This window comes from Scyliorhinus canicula, chromosome 4 (genome assembly GCF_902713615.1).
Source record: "Scyliorhinus canicula chromosome 4, sScyCan1.1, whole genome shotgun sequence".
NCBI classification, from domain to species: domain Eukaryota; kingdom Metazoa; phylum Chordata; class Chondrichthyes; order Carcharhiniformes; family Scyliorhinidae; genus Scyliorhinus; species Scyliorhinus canicula.
This window is the reverse complement of record NC_052149.1, coordinates 69,242,629-69,263,984: the sequence shown is the minus strand read 5'-3', so window position 1 is coordinate 69,263,984 and position 21,356 is coordinate 69,242,629. Positions and strand designations below refer to the sequence as shown.

At 45.9% G+C, this 21,356-nt stretch overlaps 1 protein-coding gene across 4 annotated transcripts in view; it reads left to right on the top strand.

Moving 5' to 3' along the window:
- The window catches only part of lrrc7 (leucine rich repeat containing 7), a 1,013,254-nt gene that overhangs the window by 771,800 nt on the left and 220,098 nt on the right, over positions 1–21,356 (top strand). For all 4 annotated transcript variants that reach the window (XM_038794406.1, XM_038794408.1, XM_038794407.1 and 1 more), the window contains 2 exons: positions 1,344–1,488; positions 17,291–17,363. In XM_038794406.1, coding sequence (XP_038650334.1) covers positions 1,344–1,488; positions 17,291–17,363 — 218 coding nt within the window. The remainder of the gene's footprint in view (positions 1–1,343; positions 1,489–17,290; positions 17,364–21,356) is intronic.

Sequence of the window (21,356 nt, the reverse complement as noted above, 5' to 3'; positions counted from 1 at the left end):
GCAGAAATGAAATTCTAACTCGGCGAGTTTCAAAAGAATGTTCAAGACAGGTGATCTGGTCTATGTACGGACTTCGGAGATGTCTTCTGCTGGCTCCCTGGTGTCATTTTGGAGAAAACAGGACCAGTGGCCTACAAAGTGAAGATCCAGGATAAGGTCTTGAGGAAGCTCCCTAATCACCTCATAATTAGGGAGTCCACCCTTGTACAAGTCTCACTACTGGCCTCTGCTAGTGCAGGGCAACTACCCGAAGGGAACTCTGCATCCATTTCCCTGATAAGGAGGTCTCATGTTCCAAGATGGAAACAGAGGAAGCAAGTATTCTTACTGTAGCAGACACCGAGGAGGAATCTCGGTGAGATAGCCAGGCACTGAAGGATTGAACACTGGAACCAAACCTCTATACTTTTCCAAGCTTTTATTTACAGAGGCATTGTGATGATTTGTGCTGATTGTCCATTTAAGAGCAACACAGCAGAGTAAGAGTCACCTGGCTTGGGGGAACCGATTAGGACTTAGAGAGGGCAATCAGCCCAGAGTGGGGGGATTCTTTGAGGCAGGAGACATGGAGGGAGCTAGGCAGCTATGAGGCTGCTGAGCAATTCTTAATAAACCTTTTTTGTATTCACAAATGAAGTCTGTGAAATTGCATCTGGCAAAACACATCATACGCCAACAACCACACTTTTCATCTTATATATATATATATATATATTGCACAGGTAGGTCCTATTAATGCCCTAGCCCTGAGCACAACCATCTCCCATCCCCCACTCCCAATTAATATACAATTAGTAGTGGGTTAGGGAAAGCACAATCATCGAACAATCAATTCAGTAGCTCCCAAAAATGATACCAGGTTGGCGACAGTTTTGCTAATTCCATTAGCACAGCCCAAAGAACAGTACAATTAATCCCTGTATCTTGAATGAGGAAGATGTTTTTAAATGAGCGATCAGCAAGAACAGGGATGATATGTGAGTGGAATTTGATGCCAGATAGGAAACAAGCAGCAGAGTTTATGATCAGCTAAATTAAAGCAGAACAGCAAGGATTCTACAAATAGCCTCAGCGCCATTGAGCTCGGAGCACAAATAACTCACCAGAGCTGCTGCTGCTCATCACTACACAGGCATGTCCTAGACATGCATGAGTGGGATCAAATGTAGAATTCTGACACTTACTGTCCACACTCGCACACTGACATTGGTTGAAGAATCAAATGTTAGAAGCTAGCAATATTGTGGCCTTCACGGTAAGGGGTAAGAAAGAGGGGGGGGGAAATGAAAATGACTTTAAAATGAATATGAAACATACTTACCTTTTTTTTTGCATTTTCTCAGCCTCTAGCAAAGTTGAAACATCTGACATATTTGGATATGTCAAAGAATAGAATAGAAACCATTGAGTCAGATATTTCTGGATGTGAGGGCCTGGAGGACCTCCTGCTTTCATCCAATATGCTGCAACAGATGCCCGACTCCATAGGTAGGAACAATGTTACCATTTTGTGTTAATTTCAATCTGTACAAATTTTGAGCCCATCACTGTTTTCCTTAAAAAAAAGGTGGAAAGAGGAATGACTCAGAAGTACAATGTACATTTTAAAGCATTTATGAATCATTTGAAAGAAAAGCATCACACAGTAATGTAAAATTTCCAATGTTCCAGAGTTATGACAAAGCAATCATGAATTACCATAAGTATGCATTTTTAATAGCGCAACCTAACTGAATTAACGGGTGGAATTGAATGCCCTCCCCTGAGGTGAGTTTGGAAGTGGGAGGCACTTAATCAGGCAGGAGGCCTTCCTGCAATGCTGCCAATTGAAACCCTTAAGTGATCAATTAATGCCCACTTAAGGGCCTAATACCACTGCCTCTTGTCAACCAGTGTCGCCATGCAAGAAGCCTGAAAAACAAACTATGTCATATTTATTTGCCGACTCCCTGGGGAGGGGGTTGTTGGGCTGGGATAGCTCAATGGCTGATCAAAGGATCCAACATCAAGAAGGAGATGAGGGGTCCTAATAGGACTTATACATACACCCTGCCAACAACCACGAGAGACCCTAGGCCACTCCCTGCTGGCGCTGCTGAAATAGACATCTGCCAACCTCAGACTGATGCCAATTCTCAGACTGGTGGGGAGGAGAGACAGGATTACTGCCCCAGGTCCTTGACCCCAGGAAAGGCCTACCCTGGTCACTTAGGGGCTGGTTTCGCACAGGGCGAAGGAGCTGCCTTTTAAAGCAGGCCAGCAGCACGGTTCAATTCCCGTACCAGCCTCCCCGAACAGGCGCCGGAATGTGGCGACCAGGGACTTTTCACAGTAACTTCATTTGAAGCCTACTTGTGACAATAAGTGATTTTCATTCATTTCATTTCATTAAGTGCCTGAGAGAAATTTAATTCAGCGCACCTTCCCTAAAGAAGGTGATGCAGGGCACCTGCTGGATCTCCAGCTAGCAAGTGAGATTGCATCACCTGCATTAAATACAGTCCAAAGAGTGCACTAAAATGTATTTTAAGCTCTGATAATAACTCAGTAGATAAATGCACATATATCAGTAAATGTCTATGTTTGATCTTTGAGTGAGATGATTTCAAGTGGGGTAATTGCCCAACAGGTTTGAGTTTCTCTCAACTTGTTTGCATGAGAGTGGGGGCTGCAGGGTGGATGAGCTGACTTGCCATGGTACAGGAATCCATTCAAGTGAGGGGAGAACACAAGAATTTAGTGGCTGTAAGGGATAGTATAATTAGGGGGATTGACACTGTTCTTTGCAGCAAAGAACCAGAGTTCAGATGGCCATGTTGTCTGCTCAGTGCCAGGGTTCGGGACACCTGTTCTGGGCTGGTGAGGAACTTGCATAGCTAGATAAGTAGAAGGGCTTTAGACTAAATAGAGGGGAGATGTTTATGGAGAGGGAATATGCAGGCGTATAAAGCAAAGGAATATGGCAACATTGCAAGGCAGATATTTAGGTAATAATACCTAGAGTGTGACAGGAAGAGACAGAATGTACACACATTAAAAAGCAGTAAAAAGTCAAAGGGGGAAAAAATGGTAACAAGTCAAAATTAATGGTTCACTACTTAAATACATGTAGAATTTGGCACAAAATAAATGAATTGGAGGCACAAATTGAAGTTAATGGGTATGATCTTAAAGCCTTTACAGAGAGGAGATCAAAACTGGGAACTAGATATTCAGCAGTATGCGACTTTCTCATAAGGACAAGCAGGAAGGAAAGGATGGTGGGGTAGCTTTGTTAGTATGTGATGGAATACGTACGATGGCAAGAAATTATCTTGCATCATAAGATGTAGAATCCGTATGCGTGGAGGTAAAAAATAATGAGGGGAAGAAGACAGGGATAAGGTGGAGGTGTGGGCTTAGTGCTCTTTCCAAGGGCCGGTACAGACTCGATGGGCCAAATGGCCTCGTTCCGCACTGTAAATTCTATGATTCTAAGACATCGATGGGAGTAGTCTATAGGGCCCCTTACAGTAGCTATACTGTAGGACGGAGAATAAATCAGGAGGTAATGAGGGAATATAAAAAAACACAATACTTTAATCATGGGTGATTTTAACCTTCATGTGGATTGGGAAAATACTTGGCAGAGGTAGCCATGAGGAAGAATTCATAGTGTGTATTTGGGACAGTTTCCTAGAACAATGGGCAGGATTTACCGGCTGGTCACGCCAGCGGGAATTTCCAGTCCCACACCGGCACATGGGTTTTCCGGTCACTAGGGATGCAGTTAACGGGAAATCCTATTGACAACGGCAGGACCGGTAGATTCTACTGGCGGGCAGCCTCCACGGCCGAAAAGCATGTGGCAGGATGGTCAGTAAATCCCGCCCAATATGTTGTGGATGTAACCAGGGATTAGGCTGTTTTGGATCTGGTAATGTGTAATGAGGCAGGTTTAATAAACAATCTCAGAGTAAATGAAAAGCTGGGAAACAGTGACCATAACAAGGTTAAAATTTAAAGCATTTAGTTTGAGAGTGAGAAACTTCGGTCAGAAACAACTGTGCTAAACTGAAATAAAGGTAATTACAAAGGAATGAGGGCAGAGTTGCCTGGAGTAGACTGGGAAAGGAGTTTAGCAGAAAAGATGGTTGATCAACAATGGCAGGCATTTCTGAAAATTTTATTTTCTCACAACAAAGCTATATCTCAGTGAGGGGGAAGGATTCTAGGAAGGGGATAAATCAACCATTGTTAACCAAGGAAGTTAAGGATAGTATTAAACTGAAAGAAGAAACATACAATATGGCAAAGATTAGTGGTAATCCAGATGTCTAGGAGGTTTTAAAACCAACAAAAGTTGACCAAAAAGCAATAATGTGTGAGAAGACAAACTGTGAAGATAAATGAGCAAGTGTTATTAAAAACTGACAGTAAGAACTGTATACAAAAAGGAAGAGAGATGTCAAAGTGAATGTAGGTACCTGAGAGAATGAGACTGTGGAAATAATAATGGAAAACCAGGAAATGGCAGAAGAGTTAAATAAATACTTTATGATAGGCTTCACGGTAAAAGACACTAAGACATTTCCAAAAATACTAAATACTCAAGGGGCAAAAGGGGTTTGGGGGAGGAAATAGATACACTAATGATCACTGGAGAAAAAGTACTGAGGAAACGAATGGACCTGATGGGTGACATCCTAAGATATTAAAGAAAGTAGCTACAGACATAGTGCATGCACTGGTTACAGTTTTCCAAAAATTCATAAATTCTGGAAAAGTCCCAGAGGATTGGAAAACCGCCAATTCAAAAAGGGAGGGAGTCAAAAAACAGATCACTATAGACCAGTTAATTTAACATCTGTCATGAGTCCATTATAAACGATAAAAGTAGCATAATAAAATAGCATAATAGAAACACATAATAAAATCAAGCAGAGCCAGCATGGTTTTATGAAGGGGAAATTATGCCTGACAAATGTATTAGAATTATTTGAGATAATAATAGCAGGATAGATAAAGGGGAACCAGTAGATGTAATATTATTTGATTTCCACAAAGCACGCAATAAGGTACCGCACAAAAGGCTGCTTGATAAGATGGAGTTGGGGGTTATATATTAGCATTGATAGAGGATTGGCGAACTAATAGAAGCCAGAGAGTTTGGATAAAAGGGACATTTTCACAATGGCAACTTGTAACTAGTGGAGTGCCACAGAGATCAGTGATGGAGCCACAATTATTTACAATATATATTATATGATTTGGACCGGGGAAGCTAATTACTATTGCAAATTTTGTGGATGTCACAAAATTAAATGGGAAGGCAAGTGGTTTGGAGGACACAAAGAGTTCTACAGGGAGTTATTGACAGGGAAAGTGAGCTGGCAGAAACTTGGCAGATAGAATATAATATAGGAAAACTTAAAGTAATGCATTTTGGTAGGAAGAAGAAAGGAGTTGAATATTAATTAATGGAGAAAGACTGCACAAAACTATGCACAGAGAAATTTGGAGGTCCTCGTGCATAAATCACAAAAAGCTAGCAAGGGCAGCATGGTGGCAAAGTGGTTAGCACTGCTGCCTCACGGCGCTGAGGACCCTGCTCCGATTCCAGCCCCGGGTCACTGTCCGTGTGGAGTTTGCACATTCTCCCCGTGTCTGCGTGGGTCTCACCCCCACAACCCAGGGTAGATGAATTGGCTACTCTAAATAGCCCCTGAATTGAAAAATAAATGAATTGGGTACTCTAATTTTTTTTTTAAAAGCTAGCTTGCCAATAATAGGGCAAATGGAAAATTGGCCTTTATAAAAGGAATGGAGTATAAAAATAGGGAAGTCTTGCAAAAACTATACAAGGCACTAGTTAGACTACACCTGGAATACTGTGAACAGCTTTTGTCCCCTTATCTAAGGAGAGATATATTGGCATTGGAGGCACTCCAGGGAAGGTTCATTAGGTCGACCCCGGTTATGGAAGGATTTTCTTATGAGGAGAATTTGAGTAAGTTAAGACTACACTCATTGGAGTTCAGAAGAATATGAGGTGACCTTATTGAGACATATAGGACTCTCAGGGGGCTTAACTGGATAGATGCTGAGAGGTTGTTTCCCCTTGTGGGAGAGTCTGGGACCAGAGAGCATAATCTCAGAGTAATGGGTCGCCCATTTAAAATAGAGATGAGGAGGAATTTCTTCTCTCAAAGGGTAGTGAATAGGTGGAATTCTACCGCAGAGGGATTTACAGGTTGGGTCATTTAGTATGCTCAAAGCTGAGATAGACAGATTTTTAATCAGTAACGGAATCAAGGGTTTTGGGGATTAGGCGGGAAAGTGGAGTTGAGGATTATTATATCAGATCAGTCATGATCTCATTGAACAGTAAGCAGTCTTACAACACCAGGTTAAAGCCCAACAGGTTTGTTTCAAATCACTGTCTTTCGGAGCACAGCTTCTTCCTCAAGTGAATGAAGAGTTGGGTTCCAGAAACATATATATAGACAAAGTCAAAATTTGTCTATATATATGTTTCTGGAACCCACCTCTTCATTCACCTGAGGAAGGAGCTGTGCTCTGAAAGCTAGTGATTCAAAACAAACCTGGTGCTGTGAGACCTCTTACTGTGCTCACCCCAGTCCAACCCCGGCATCTCCACATCATGATCTTATTGAATTGCGGAGCTGCCTTGATGGGCTGAATGGCCTACTTCTGCTCCTAAGTCTAAAAGTTTTATGGTCTAGGTTCATCTGTGATACCACCTCATGGTCAATTAACTTGAAGACAATGGGCTGAATGTACCCAAGGACACAGGTTTGAAGACAGTGAATCTGAAAATTTCATGCAAGCGGATGTCATGCTGGCTAACCAACTGTTAACGCGTCTGCATGATTTTTCTGGAGGCAGTTTCTTGGGTATGATTCCCTCCCTCTAGGAAGCGGCAAACAAACAATTAAGGTGATTAAGCAGGCAATCAAGAGATATTTTGTCACAGTGGTATGATTTTGTCAGAGGCGCACAGGCCGCATGCTGTGAAAGCACCTCGTCCAAACAGATAGAGAGGGCTTAAACTAACGTGACAGGGGTGTGGGTATCCGGAGGCAATATTAGAGAGGAACACCATGGTGCACAGAGAATTGGGAGAGACTGACAGCAGTAGAGTAGGAAATAGTAGGGTGTTAGGTGAGGTTATAATGAGAGTGAAAGTAATAAATGGGTAATTGTGCATGTATGTGAATGTGTGGAGTGTGGTAAATAAGGTTCACGAGCTGCATGCGTAGATGACCATGTGGAAATATGGGCGGGATTCTCCGGCCGAGGCCAATGGATATTTCTATTGTCTGCGTCTTTCCCATGGTGTTCTTGCGACGGGCGGGGTGGAAGAATCCAGCCCATGATGTTGTCGCTCTAACAGAGACCAATCCAATGGAAGTCAATTGTGGCCAACACCCCCTTAATGCATTTTAGCTGAAAGAGGAGAAGGCTATAATAGACTCAAAAAAGGGCAGGATTGGGAATTAAATATTCCTGGACGTATGTCTTTCAGTAAAATTGTTCAACGGAGGATTGCGGCAGTACTTATTAATGACAATATGGTGCTGGAAAGCGAGGATGTCCCAGAGGGGTCAAGGACAAATTTGTTTGGTTTGTGCTCAGAAACAATAAAGGTACGGTTACATTGCTTAGTGTATTCTATAAGTCAGCAACAAGTGGGAATGATGCAGAGGAACAAATTAGCAAGGAAATTATGAAGGACTGCAAGAATTATAGGATCAGTATAATGGGGGCTTTAATTATTATAATACAGACCACAATATTAATAAAGGGCAGGGAGGGGCAAGAATTTCTAAAGTGTGTTAGGAAAATTTTCTGCATCAGCATGTTGCCAGTCCAAAAAAAAGAAGGTATTGCTGGCCCTGTTTTTTGGAAATGAGCTCAGTGTCAGGAGGACAGCATTTATCGGGAAGTGATCATTGTACCGTAAGATTTAGGTTGGTTATGGAAAAGGACAAAAAGCAATCCAGAGTAAGAATAATTAATTGTGGGAGAGAAAAATTTAATGGGGTGAAAACCAACCTGGTCCAAACAAATTTGAATCAAAGATTGGTGGGCAAAACTGTAATTGAACAATGAGCTGTCTTTATTAAGAAGATAGTTCAGGTCCAGCCAAGATACATTTCCACAAGAGGGAAAGGTAGGGCAAACAAATCCAGAGCTCCCTAGATGACAAAAGAGATAGAGATCTCTATCTGGAATTAAAAGTCTAATAGATGACCACTGTTGATTGTTGTAAAAAGCCACCTGGTTCACTAATGTCCTTTAGGGAAAGAAATCTGCCATCCTTACCTGGTCTGGCCTCCATGTGACTCCAGACCCACAGCAATGTGGTTGACTCTTAAATTACCTCACAAATGGCGGAGCAAGCTATTAAGTTCAAGGGCAATTAGGGATGGGCAACAAATGCAGGCCCAGCCAATAATACCCACATTCCATGAATAAATAAAGAAAAAAATAGAGAGTAAGATGAAGCAAACAATGGATGCATTTAATATCTTTCAGGTGGGTAATACACTGAGAACTAGGTTGAATATAAAAAGTTCAGCAGGGAATTGAAATAACAATAAAAAAAACAAAGATTGAGTATAGGAAAAAACTGGAAGCTAACATAAAAGTTAATCCAAGTCTTCTATAGACATATCGGTTGGTAAAAAGAGGATTTGACTTTTTGTGAACCTAAAAGGAGATTTACGGATGGAGGCAGGAGGACATGGCTGAGGTACTAATTCAGTACTTTTCATTTATCTTTATCAAAGATGTAGATGTCACCCAAGTCATGGTGAAAGAGGAGGTAGTTGAGATACTTACTTGGCTTAAGAGTTCATCAGGCTGGTTGCGCTTACAGTTGATAAGTCACCAGGACCAGATGGGATAAATCCTCGGACACTGAAGGAACCGAGAGTGGAAATTGTGGAGGCATTGCCATCATTTTCCAATCCATCTTAGATAAAGCTATGATGTCAAAGGACTGGAGAATTATAAATATTATACTGTTGTTCAAAATAAGGTGTAAGGATAAGCCCAGCAACTACAGGCCAGTAAGTTTAATGTCGGTGATGGAGAATTCAGGTTAACAATGGAAAGCCAGCCGAGATTTGTTAAGCACAAATTGTGTGTAACAAATTTGCTTGATATTTTTGATGAGGTAGGTGAAGTTCATGCAGTTGATGTGGTATGCATGGACTTACAAAAGTCTTTGACATAGAGCCATACAACAGATTTGCGAGTAAAGTTAGAGCTGATAGAATAAAAAGGACAATAACAACATGAAAACAAAGTTGGTGAGTGACAGGTAACTGAAAGTAGTGGCGAATGGTTCTTTTTCTGATTGGGGAAAGGTTTATTTTGGATTCCCCAGGGCCAGTGTTATGCTTTCTCTTCTTCGTGATAAAAATCAATGATCTAGATTTTTGATGCACAGAGCACAATTTCCAAATTTGCAGATGGCTCGAAATGTGGAACTATTGTGAACTATAAGGATAAAAATATAGAGCATCAAAAGCTAATAAACAGGTTAGAGGAATTGAAAGGCTGGATGAATGGAAAAGTGTGAAGGCAAATAAAGAGTAACATTAAATGGTGTGCAGAAGGGGTATCTGTGACCAAATTATTGAAGGTGTCAGGGTCAGCTGAGAGTGCTGTTAAAAAATATACAAAATCCTGGGTTTTATTAATAGGTGCATAAAGTACAGACACAAGGAAAGTATGATGAACCTTTTTAAAACACTGGTTTGGCCTCAAATGGAGTATTGCATCCAGAAGGGAGTCAGTTAGCTCGTTTGGCTGGATGGCTGCTTCCTGATACGGAACGATGCCAACATCGTGGGTTCAATTCTGTATCGGCCGAGGTTATCCATGAAGCCCTGCCTTCTCAACCTTGCCCGTCGCCTGAGGTGTGATTGCCCTCATGTTAAATAACCAGCAGTTAGCTTTCTCTCAAAAGAGGAGAGCAGTCCTCAGGTACTGTGATGTGTCTGTACTTTATGCACCTATTAATAAAACCCAGGATTTTGTATATTTTTTAACAGCACTCTCAGCTGACCCTGACACCTTCAATAATTTGGTCACTGATACCCCTTCTGCACACCATTTAATGTTAGTAAGGATGTGAAGGTATTAGCGAGGGTGCAGAACAGTTTCATGAGAATAATTTCAGGGATGAAGAACTTCAATTATGTAGATAGGTTGGAGAGGTTGGCACTGTTCTCCCTGGAGGAGAAGATTGAGAGGAGTTTTGATCGAGGTATTCAAAATCATGAGGGGTCTGGACAGAGCAGATAGAGAGAAACCATTGTTGGAAGGATTGAGAGTAAGGGGAGGCAGTGGCATAGTGATATTGTCGCTGGACTGGTAATCCAGAGACCCAGGATAAAGCCCTGGGTTGGAATCCCACTTGGGTTTGAATCCCACCAGATGGGGAAATTTGGAATTAACAGTCTAATGATGATGATTAAATCATTGAATGCTCTTTCATAGAATTTACAGTGCAGAAGGAGGCCATACGGCCCATCGAGTCTACACCGGCTCTTGGAAAGAGCACCCTACCCAAGGTCAACACCTCTGCCCCATCCCCAAAACCCAGTAACCCCACCCAACACTAAGGGCAATTTTGGACACTGAGGGCAATTTATCATGGCCAATCCACCTAACCTGCACATCTTTGGACTGTGGGAGGAAACCGGAGCACCCGGAGGAAACCCATACACACACGGGTTTCAGTGACCCAAGCCGGAATCGAATCTGGGACCCTGGAGCTGTGAAGCAATTGTGTTATCCACAATGCTACCGTGCTGCCCAGGGGAAGGAAACCTGTTGTCCTTACCTGGTCTGGCCTACATGTGACTCCAAATCCACAGCAATATGGTTGACTCTTAATTGCCCTCAAGGATAGGCAATAAGTGCTGGCTCAGCCAGTGACACCCACATTCCATGAACAAATAAAAAAAGAGGCCCCAAATTTAAGGTGATTGGCGTAAAGGATTTTCACCAGTGAATGGTTAGGGTCTGGAATTCATTGTGTGAGAGAGTGTTGAAGGCAGATTCAATCATGGCTTTCAAAAGAGAAATAGATCATAATCGGAAAAGGAAAAAGAATTGAAAAGTTATGAGAAAAGGATGAGTGAGTGGCATTGTGTGAATTGTTCTTGAGAGAGCCAGCACAGACATGGCAGAATGGCATTGTTCTCTGCTGTAAGTATTCTATGATTCTGTGATTCTAACTGTGAATATAAAGTGGTTGGGAGATATACAAACAGGAAAAAAAAGCTTATTAAAACAGTGCCATCTGTTGGTTTGGTATCAGTTTTGTAAGTAGAGATTATGAGACACTTTTGAAGTATTTGCAGGGCTGCCACCCATTGTGTGTTCCCTCTTGCATTGGTTGAGACAGTAAAGCACACCAGAAATTTTTTAACTCTTTGACACATGCACATCCACACCTTTGTTGCGGCAGGGATCACTTTATCACAGCAAAAATAATATATCTGTAATGCCACACATAAATCTTACAAGTTAAACACACCAGGCATTCGCTCAACATTAGTTACCTGTACAATACATGTTCATGGACTTGCACAGGTGACATTGGCCAGGCTGTTTGAGACACAGGATTGGATTTTCATCCTTGAGGCGCGTAGCGTGAGTTAGGAAAATTCCCAGCTCAGCCTACCCATCTCGGCCCACTGTTACGACCGGTCCTCAGGCAAATTTCCCCAATTTTTTATGATTCTGGATGAGATATCCCCAAATTTACATGCTCTCGGTTGAGGGGGGATGAACTGGCTCCCCCTCTTTATTCAAGTCCCTTTGGTTGATCACAACAAAGTTAATTTAAAAAGGATCCCCTCCTTCATTGGTATCTTTGCCTAGTCCAAATGTTTTAAAACGAGTCAATTTAACCAGGCTTTCTTGAGTTAAAGAAAAAGTGAGTTTATTAGTTCTAAAACACAAGAAGAAAAATGATAAAATGCAACATTCATACACATGATTACAAAATTAGAAATGAGAAGTGAAACCAAAAATAAAAGTTAAAAAAGATATGTGAATCAGTCTTTGGCTTGTTCTTGAGGAGAAGATGGTGAAACTTTGCAGCAGTTAAATTGGGCGATTCCAGTAGTGTTGACTTCAGCAGATGATTTGGAGATTCTTGATTCTGCATGTTAGCTGAACGGAGTTGCCCTGTTTCCTTTTCGACTGTGGCTTTGCTGACTATGACCTGCTTCCAGCAATCTGAAAGGTAGAGACTTTTTTACCTGCAAGCGCTGGGATGCCTAGTGGATGTTCTTCACTAATGCAGTAGAACTCGAACACTAGACGAGCACACAGAGACTAGGGTTGCAGTTGGTTTCTTCACTACTTTTCTTGTGTATTCCTGGCAAGCGGAAAACAAAAACATGTCCTCCAACTCACATCATGTCCACAGTCTGGGATAAACTCCTAGGAGATGGTTTGTGTTGAGATGGTAATCAGCCTCCATTATCTCTACAGGAGATTGCAGTTAAATTTTTGCATTGCCTCTTGTCCTTTGAAGTGGTTCTGTCTGAAAAAATGACCAACGGGTGGGCGAGGGGACATGAGGTGGCAAGGATAGGACATGGGGAGTACGAGAGGTAAGAGCTGGAGCTGAAAATGGTGTGTTCTCTCTGGACTAGTTGGTCATCTATAATCCACATAGGAATTCCAGCACGTAGTCACTTTACAGTCTCAGCCAAGTTTTGTTTGTATGTCCTTTTTAAAAAAACACATCTTACTTAAAAGTTCAAAAGTGAGGTTATGGGGTTAGGGTGGGGTGAATGGGATAGGGTGCTCTTTCGAAGGTCATTGCAGACTCAATAGGTCATATGGCTTCCTTCTGCACTGGAGGGATTCTATCATTGTGAAATTGACAGCATATATCATAGAACCAGAGTTTTCAATCAAGTATTTTTTCCCCTGGTCTCAAGTGTTTCAACAAGCTAATGGATGTTCAGGCTCTCAGTGAGGAATATATAATTCAACATTGGAAAGTGGAAAGTTATTAATTTCACACATTCTTCTGCCTATAGTGTTGTTGTTTCCTTTCCATATTAGTGATTGAATGGGCATGGAAGTGCCATAGATTGTCATGGGAGCATGAGAGGCCATTGGGGTTGTTTGGGTTGTTCATATCTTGGCATGAGGGGCATTGAGGTTTGGGGGAATACCTTGGCATGGGGAGGAAAAGGGACAATTGAAGTTGTTTGGAGGGCCATTCCGAGGAATGGGGGGCATGGGAGCCATAGCGGGTGAGTGATGATCCTATCTTGATTTGAGGGGAAGGGTGCGAGAGGAGGACCATTCGAACTTGGCTTTCAAAAAGTTCCCTCAGACAGAGTATGGTTCACGATATTTCTGAAATGCCGTGAGCTATAACTCTTGGAAAAGCTGGTCAGCCCCATGAATATTGCGGAGGACTAGGACATGCCTATCCCGGCAATAGAGACAGACAGGTTGAGAGTGCAGGATGCAGGATGCACAATCCAAACTATCCCACAGAGAATTGTAAAAATGCAGAAGGAGCATAGTTGGCCCATCCTATCTGTTCACTGGCTCTCAGAATAAGCATTTTATTCTCCTTACTTCTCCCCATAACTGCACATTGTGATGAACCAGCGACTGCATTGCGCTCTCCCTTGAGCGTGGTGCAGCCGGTGAAAGCCGGGAGAGCCCTCTCGCGGGCTTCCCAGACGTTTTCACCCAAGTCCCGCGAGGTGTTGGAGTCAGAACCCCACCCACAAGGGGTGGCGCGCGCTAAAGACGGTTTTAAATCGGCTTCAGCAAACCTACTCTATATCTATTGGCATTGTGGGATCCACTGGCCTCCCCAGCAAGGCTGCAGCACTGGTCCCAGTCTCCCGGGCCATCAGAGACCCTGGGTGGTCAAGGTCAGTGCAGGGTGATCCCCTGGCCCTTCCCCTGTAATGTGGGCACCTTGGCACTGTCCAGCTGGCACCTTGGCACTGCCACCCCAGCACTGCCAAGGTCCCCAATGGCACTGCCAAGCTGGCAGGAGCATTGTCCTGGTACCAGGATGCCAGTGCAATAGTGCCCAGGTGCCAGGGTGGCCCTGCTAAGGGCCAGTGGGCAAGGGGGGTGATGCCCATGGAAGGAGGGTGGGTGGGGGGGTTTGAAGGGTGGGGATGTGCAGGGCAGGTGAGTAGGGGCCTCCAGGAGGTTGTGTTTTGACGGGTGACGGTTCTGGAATGGAGGGGGGGCTGTAAGGGAGTTTGACCCACCAGGAACTCTATAGCGGGGTGTCCTCACCTGGGGGGTGTGGGGTAGTGTCCATGTGTGTGGGGCTGACATTGCCCATGGGTGAGAGGTGTAGGTGACCCACAAGCTCCCTAGTGCTAAAAACATATTCTAAAGGCAGGAGCCTCCAGCTTCGCCCGCCCGTTTGACTTTCCCACTGTCTGCGTCTTACCCGTGGTGATCTTGCAGTGGAGGGGGCAGAAGAATCCAGCCCTAATTGTGGGCTAAACCAGTGAGAAATCCCAAGGCCCAAAAAATGACTAAGTGTCATTGAATAGCAGTGGGGAGCTCACCGGCAGACCCGGCGGGAAATTCCCTGAAAAACCGCCACATATGAACTTAGAAATACCTCCGGAGAATCGCGCCTATTGTCTCTTTTCAAGTAACTGTCTAATTCTGTTTTGAATGCCTCGGTTGAAGCTTCCTCCCCCACACTCGCCAGTACATTCCAGACCTGAGCCACTCGCTGTGTGAAAAAAGTTTTTTCTCTTCTCATTTTTGCTTCCTTTGTCAATTACTTAAAATTGGTGCCTCTCATTTCCATCCTTTGACGTGTGGAAACAGTTTTTCCCGATTCTCTGTCCAGACCCCTCATGATGTTCAATATCTTTATCCAATTTCGTCTCAATCTTCTCATCGCCATGGAAAACAGTCCCAACTTCTCCACACTATCTTCATAACTGAAGCTCCTAATCCCTGAAACCATTCTCCTCAACCTCTTCTGCATTCTCCCCATGCCTTCATGTCCTTCCTATAGTGTGGTGCCCAGAACTGGACACAGCACACACGCTGAGGCTGAACTAATTGTTTATGCAAGTTCAACATAACTTCCTTGCTTTTGTACGCTAGGATTCTGAATGTATTATTAACTTCACCTCAACCTCTTATGCCACCTTAAATGGCTTATGCACATATACACCCAAGTCCCTCTGCTCTGCACCATTTTCAGAGTTGTAACCTTTATTTTATATTGTCCCTCCATGTTCTTAATAAAATGTATTGACTCACTTTGAACTTCATCTGCCACCTTTCTGCTCATTCCAGCAACTTGTCTATGTCCATTTGAAGTTCGTTGAGATCAACACGCTAATATAAACATATTGTAAAAGACACTCCCAAAAATCAGAAATCCAAACAATGGGATGATCCCACCTTGGCAAAAATCCAGCCCATGGCTTCTGCTATTCCAGATTGAGTTGTAGAGATTGCAAGCTTCAATTACCTATTTCCACAAAGGTCACTGGACATGACAGGGGAATGGCAGGCGAAGACATGGGTTATGGAGGTGTTTCTCCTAATTATGCCACATTACACCCAGCCACCATCCACTGAAATGACTCAGTCAATGTCAGATAGCACGCAGGACTGGGCAGCCATTTTATGTAAAGTTGTCACATTGAGACAGCCAGAAAACAGAGCTTCAATAATCTCATTACGTCCAATGCCTGTTTCTACATAAATCTCTAAACATACTAAGGATATGCTCATCATAAGAGGAATGACAGGAGCTAGTACGAATGATGATGATGTATCTTAGGGTGACACCAAAGTCCTACATCATGGGTGGGATTCTCCGACCCGTCGCAGGTCGTGAATCCCGCCCCCGCCGGCTGCCAAATTCTCCGGCGCCGGGGATTTGGCGGGGCCGGGAATCGCGCCGCGCCAGTCGGCGACCGTTGGTAGTGGCCCCCCGGCAATCCTCCAGCCCGCGATGGGCCGAGTGGCCGCCCGTTTTCGGCTGGTGTCGCCGGCGTAAATTACAACAGGTACTTACTGGCGGGACCTTGCCCTGAGGGCGGCCTCCGGGGTCCTGGGGGGGGGGGGGGGGGGGGGGGGGGGTCTGGCCCCGGGGGGTGCCCCGATGGTGGCCTGGCCCACGATCAGAGCCCACTGATCCACGGGCAGGCCTGTGCCTTGGGGGCACTCTATTCCTCCGCGTCAGCCGCTGTAACAGTCCACGATGGCCGACGCAGAGAAGAACCTCCCTGTGCAAGCGCTGGGATGACGCCAGCACATGCTGGCGCTCCTGCGCATGCGCCAACTCCCGCCAGCTGGCGGAGGCCGTTCAGCGCTGGTTGGCACGGTGCCAAGACCCTTCCACGCGGCCGACACGGCGCAAACCACTCCGGCGCCGGCCTAGCCCCTGACGCCGGAGTGGTTCACACCACTCCTTGACGCCGGAGTTGCCCACCCCGCCGGTTTGTGGAGAATCCCATCCCATGTCTCATCTCACATGAATATAGACATGTCACCACTGCTATGTCAGTTGTGTCGGCAGCAATTATAGGGCTTTCTCACGGTGCAACACTGGACGACTTCCTTCCCAAGAGGCATGCATTAAGAGACAGCAACCAGCCATCGTGTTCTTTTCTTACTGAGGAATCAATGAGACAGATCAGTAGGTTAGGGAATAAAATATAAATACCATGGGCGGGGTTCTCTACCGGTGGGATTCTATGTTCTGCCGGCACCCGGGGGTTTCCTGTTGGCATGGGGCTGCCCCACAATGGGAAACCCCATTGACCGGCCGGTCGGGGCAGAAATGAGGCATGGCGGAGAATCCCGCCCTATATACTTGCATAAAGAGAGTGTCCTAGAAAAAGATACACTGGGCACACATGTACTTCACTGTATTTGGGGAAAGAAAATGAATTGCTATTTTCTTTGAATTGTGACCTGACCCTTCACTTGAAATGGGGTGGAATAAGATAGTAGAAAATAAATGCAATGACACATGTGTGGCACAGAGAAAGTAATGTGAGAACAGTACATAGTGCTTCATTTTATTCGGGATATAATTTATATGTGTGTGTACAAATGTATATGGATATATATGTGTGTGTGTTTGTGTATGTACTATTTGTGCATGTGCATATAGAAAAAATCAATGTGATTTTAGTAGAAAGGACAGTAAAGTATTTATTGACTACTTAAGAATTTGCCAGTTACGAGTTACTGAATTTTTATCTCTTCTGTCCACAAGGAATATTGAAAAAACTTACAACATTGAAGGTGGATGACAATCAGCTTAACATTTTACCCAATGCAATTGGAGGGTAAGTAGATGATGACAGGATTCGGCTCTGTTGTGGTGCCCAGTTGCCAAATGTTTTACTAATACTCAAATAAAAGCAAAATACTGCAGATGCTGAAAATTTGAAATAAAAAGAGAAGTTGCTGGATCTATTCAAAAGCCTGGCAGCATCCCTGGAAAAACAAACCGAGTTAGCGTTTCAAGTGTAATATAACTCTTTTCCTGAAGAAGTGTCACAATAATAATCTTTATTAGTGTCACAAGTCGGTTTACATTAACACTGTAATGAAGCTCCTGTGAAAATCCCCTAGTCGCCACACGCCGGCGCCTGTTCGGGTACACTGAGGGAGAATTCAGAATGTCCAATTCACCTAACAAACACGTCTTTCGGGACGTGTGCGAGGAAACCGGAGCACCTGGAGGAAACCCACGCAGACACAGGGGGAACATACAGGCTCCGCACAGACAGTGACCCAAGCTGGGAATCGAACCCAGGTCCCTGGGCTGTGCAGCAACAGTGCTAACCACTGTGCTATCATATTTGACTTGCAATGTTAACAATGTTTCTCTCTCACAGATGCTGCCTGACCAGCTGGGTATTTTCAGCATTTTCTGTCTTGGTAACACTTTCTGCTTAAACAGATATATGATGAATGGGCCATTGGATAAAATCTCTGAGCACTGGAAATGGCTTAACCTCAGATATTCCAGGTTTTCTTTTTGCAAAAGAAAATGCTGGAAAATCTCAGCAAGTCTGGCAGCATCTGTAGGGAGAGAAAAGAGCTAACGTTTCGAGTCCAATGACTCTTTGTCCGGCTTCGACAAAGAGTCATCGGACTCGAAACGTTAGCTCTTTTCTCTGCCTACAGATGCTGCCAGACTTGCTGAGATTTTCCAGCATTTTCTCTTTCGTTTCAGATTCCAGCATCCGCAGTGATTTGCTTTTGTTCTTTTTGCAACCTCAATACTGTAAAGGGTTAGGTTAAATCACATGTGTTCCTCAATTCTTCAGATTAGATTCCTAGTACCATGAAAGCAGAGCAGAACCATGGCCTGAATTTTCAGGATGGCGAGCGCTTGACGCCATCATTCGGCATTGTAGGAATTCTATGAGAGTCAACAGACAACGCATCCCCACCGATTCCGACAAGCCCATTGCCATTTCATTCTCAATGAACTCTGATTGGCAGCAGTTGGAACGCCTGTCTGCAATTGGATGGAAGTCCCACCTTGGAGAACTGTTGACTAATCAGAGGCACAGAGTTAAGGGGCCAGAAGGGGCATTACAACACCATGCCAGAGACTAAAGGTGAGATTTTCTCCGGTATCAGCAAAGGCTGATGTCAGGAGGGAAAAGCGACACTGAGACTGTCAACGGCAGTGGCAGCTATTTCTGCCATATAGTCTGGGACTTCGAAACAAAAATTGCAGTGATGGGTTTCACGACGTATCGCTGCAGATGGCTTCTGATTCGTCCATCCTGCCATCAAATCAGTCATAGAAAAGCCATTTTAAAAGTCCGCAACATGCACAGCCAGGAAACCAGAAAACCATCTTCACCCAGGTGCACCCCCCTGGCTTCAAATGACAGGACCACTGACTCCTGGCATCAAGCTGGCACTAACTTCGCACCACCCTGACATGGCAATGGCACGACCTTCTCCCCTAAACGCTGCACTCGTCTCCGAGCTGCCCGGAAATACTGCTCGTGAGGTGCATGCCTTCTGAGACCAGTCATGCTTTACGCCATTTTGACATCATGCCGCCATGGATGGATTTTTTGACGTGGTAGGATTCCAGTATACGGGCCTGATAATTGTATGCTAAGTTATTACAATGAGGTATCCAATGTTGAACATCAAGGAACGTGGCTTGTCACTGATGGTGGAGATGGGACAATCAATTCTTGCTTTTACATCGTGAAACACAATGTTGGCCTTCTCCTGATATTTTCCACTCCCGTCGCCGAGCCTGCCTGACTCGAACGGGAGCAGGAAATCCCGGCTTAGGTCCCAGGTGCCACAATTCCGGAGTCCTGGGGAGAGTAGAGGACGCCCGGGGTTGGGTGGGAGGAGGAGGAGGAGGACGTGGTCAAGAACGGGGCAACCTTGGCATTGTAGGGTAGGCCTGCAGGGATGGCCAGAGCCCCCCAAGGTCCCTGACGGGAGGGACCTCCTCTCTGGAAGCACCTTCCGATTATGTGCCGATTATCTCTGCCTGAGACCTAGGGTGAGAATTTTTTATTTTCCCACCTTCAGTCATCAAGTGCCTGCTGGCTTACAAAGTAAAGCAGGGTGGGAAAAGGCCATTAAGTAGGGGCAGCACGGTGGCATAGTGGTTAGCATTGCTTCCACACGGTGCCGAGGTCCCAGGTTCGATTCCGGCTCTGGGTCACTGTCCATGTGGAGTTTGGACATTATCCCCATGTTTGTGTGGGTTTCGCCCCAACAACCCAAAGATGTGCAGGTTAGGTCAATTGACAACACTAAATTGCACCATAATTGCAAAAAATGAATTGGGTACTCTAAATTTATTTTTTAAAAGTAGCCATTAAATTAAGCCCTGCCACACCGTAAAATCATGAGCGGGGTTCTCTGACCCCTATGAAAACGGCCGCACACGAATGGCGGCATGATGCACGGAGAATCACTGCAAACGGCCGTAGCAGCGATTCTCCAGGCTGGATGGGCCGAAGACCTTGCAGCGCGACCGGATGTCATGCCGGAGCCGTTCCAACATGCTATAAAACAGCGTCAGCGAGTCGTGCTGGTTAATGCTGCGGGAGGAGGTGGGTGACGGCGTTGGGAGGCAACCTCGGTGTGGGGGGGGGGGGGGGGGGGGGGGGGGAGGAGGGAGAAAGGGTGGGGGTGGCTCCACACATCCGCTGCCGGGGATGGGGGTGGCCCCACATATCTGCTGCCAGGGATGAGGGTGGGGGTGGCCCCACACATCCGTGTCAGGGGTGGGGGTGGGGGTGGGGGGAGGTTGAGCTGGCGGTGGGGGCAGTGGCGGCGCGGAAGGCTACGGGGGGCCACAGCCCGCCTGACGGTGGACACGCGGTCGTCCACCCAGCCTGTCCGCCATTGCGGCCCACAGGGCCCGGCCATCCTGACGTGTGCCAGACCCACCCCCCACCAGACCGGCGGCACCCATCAGCGGGTGGCTCCAGGGCAGCACACATGGCAGCCCCCCCGTGAGGGCAGTGCCAGCGGATGGTGGCCCTGGCAGGGGTGACGGCCAACAGATGCCAGGGCACCGAGCGGGCGGGGGTGGGGCGCGTGCTGGCAACCGTGCCTGCCATGCTGCCCATGGCACCTGGTCGTGGAGGGGGGTATACCAATGATGAAACCCTGTCTACTCCTACCCCCCACAGATCGTACAATGTTCAGCCATCTTTCAGCGTGTTGGCCGCCGTGGCGGGGGCTGCTGCCCTGCATGAGGCCTAGTGGGAGCTGGACCCCGAGCATCAGAGGGAGGTGGTGGAGCCAGCAGTACATCAGCGGGCTGCAGTGGGGCACGTGCAAGGCGCCCAGCCCGCAGTGCTGCACGCCCGAGAGGCACAGGAGGGGCTTAATGGCGTGCGGGAGCCACAGCACGGGGATGCCGAGAGGGAGGAGGAGGAGGGTGTCCCACGGCCACGGAGGCATCTGATGCGACACCGTGTGTACCAGCCCCGCATGTCCTTCCAGGACCTCCCGGACAGGGTGTGCAGGAGGAGACTGCGGATGAGCCGCAAGACCATCGCCCACATCTGCCACCTGATGGCACACCTGGCACCACGCGGGACCGGGGGTGGACATGCCGTCCCGGTAGCCGTCAAGGTGACGGTCGCCCTCAAATTCTTCGCGACGGGGTCGTTCCAGTCGCCGAGTGGGGACCTGTCTGGTTGTGGTGGTATAGATATGAGCATTGCCATTGGTGCAGAGCACTGGTTTCCCCTTGGCTCTGGTTGGTCATGTGCCTCTCGTCCGATTGGTTGGGACTAGTCATGTGACTGCTCTCCAATTGGTCGAGA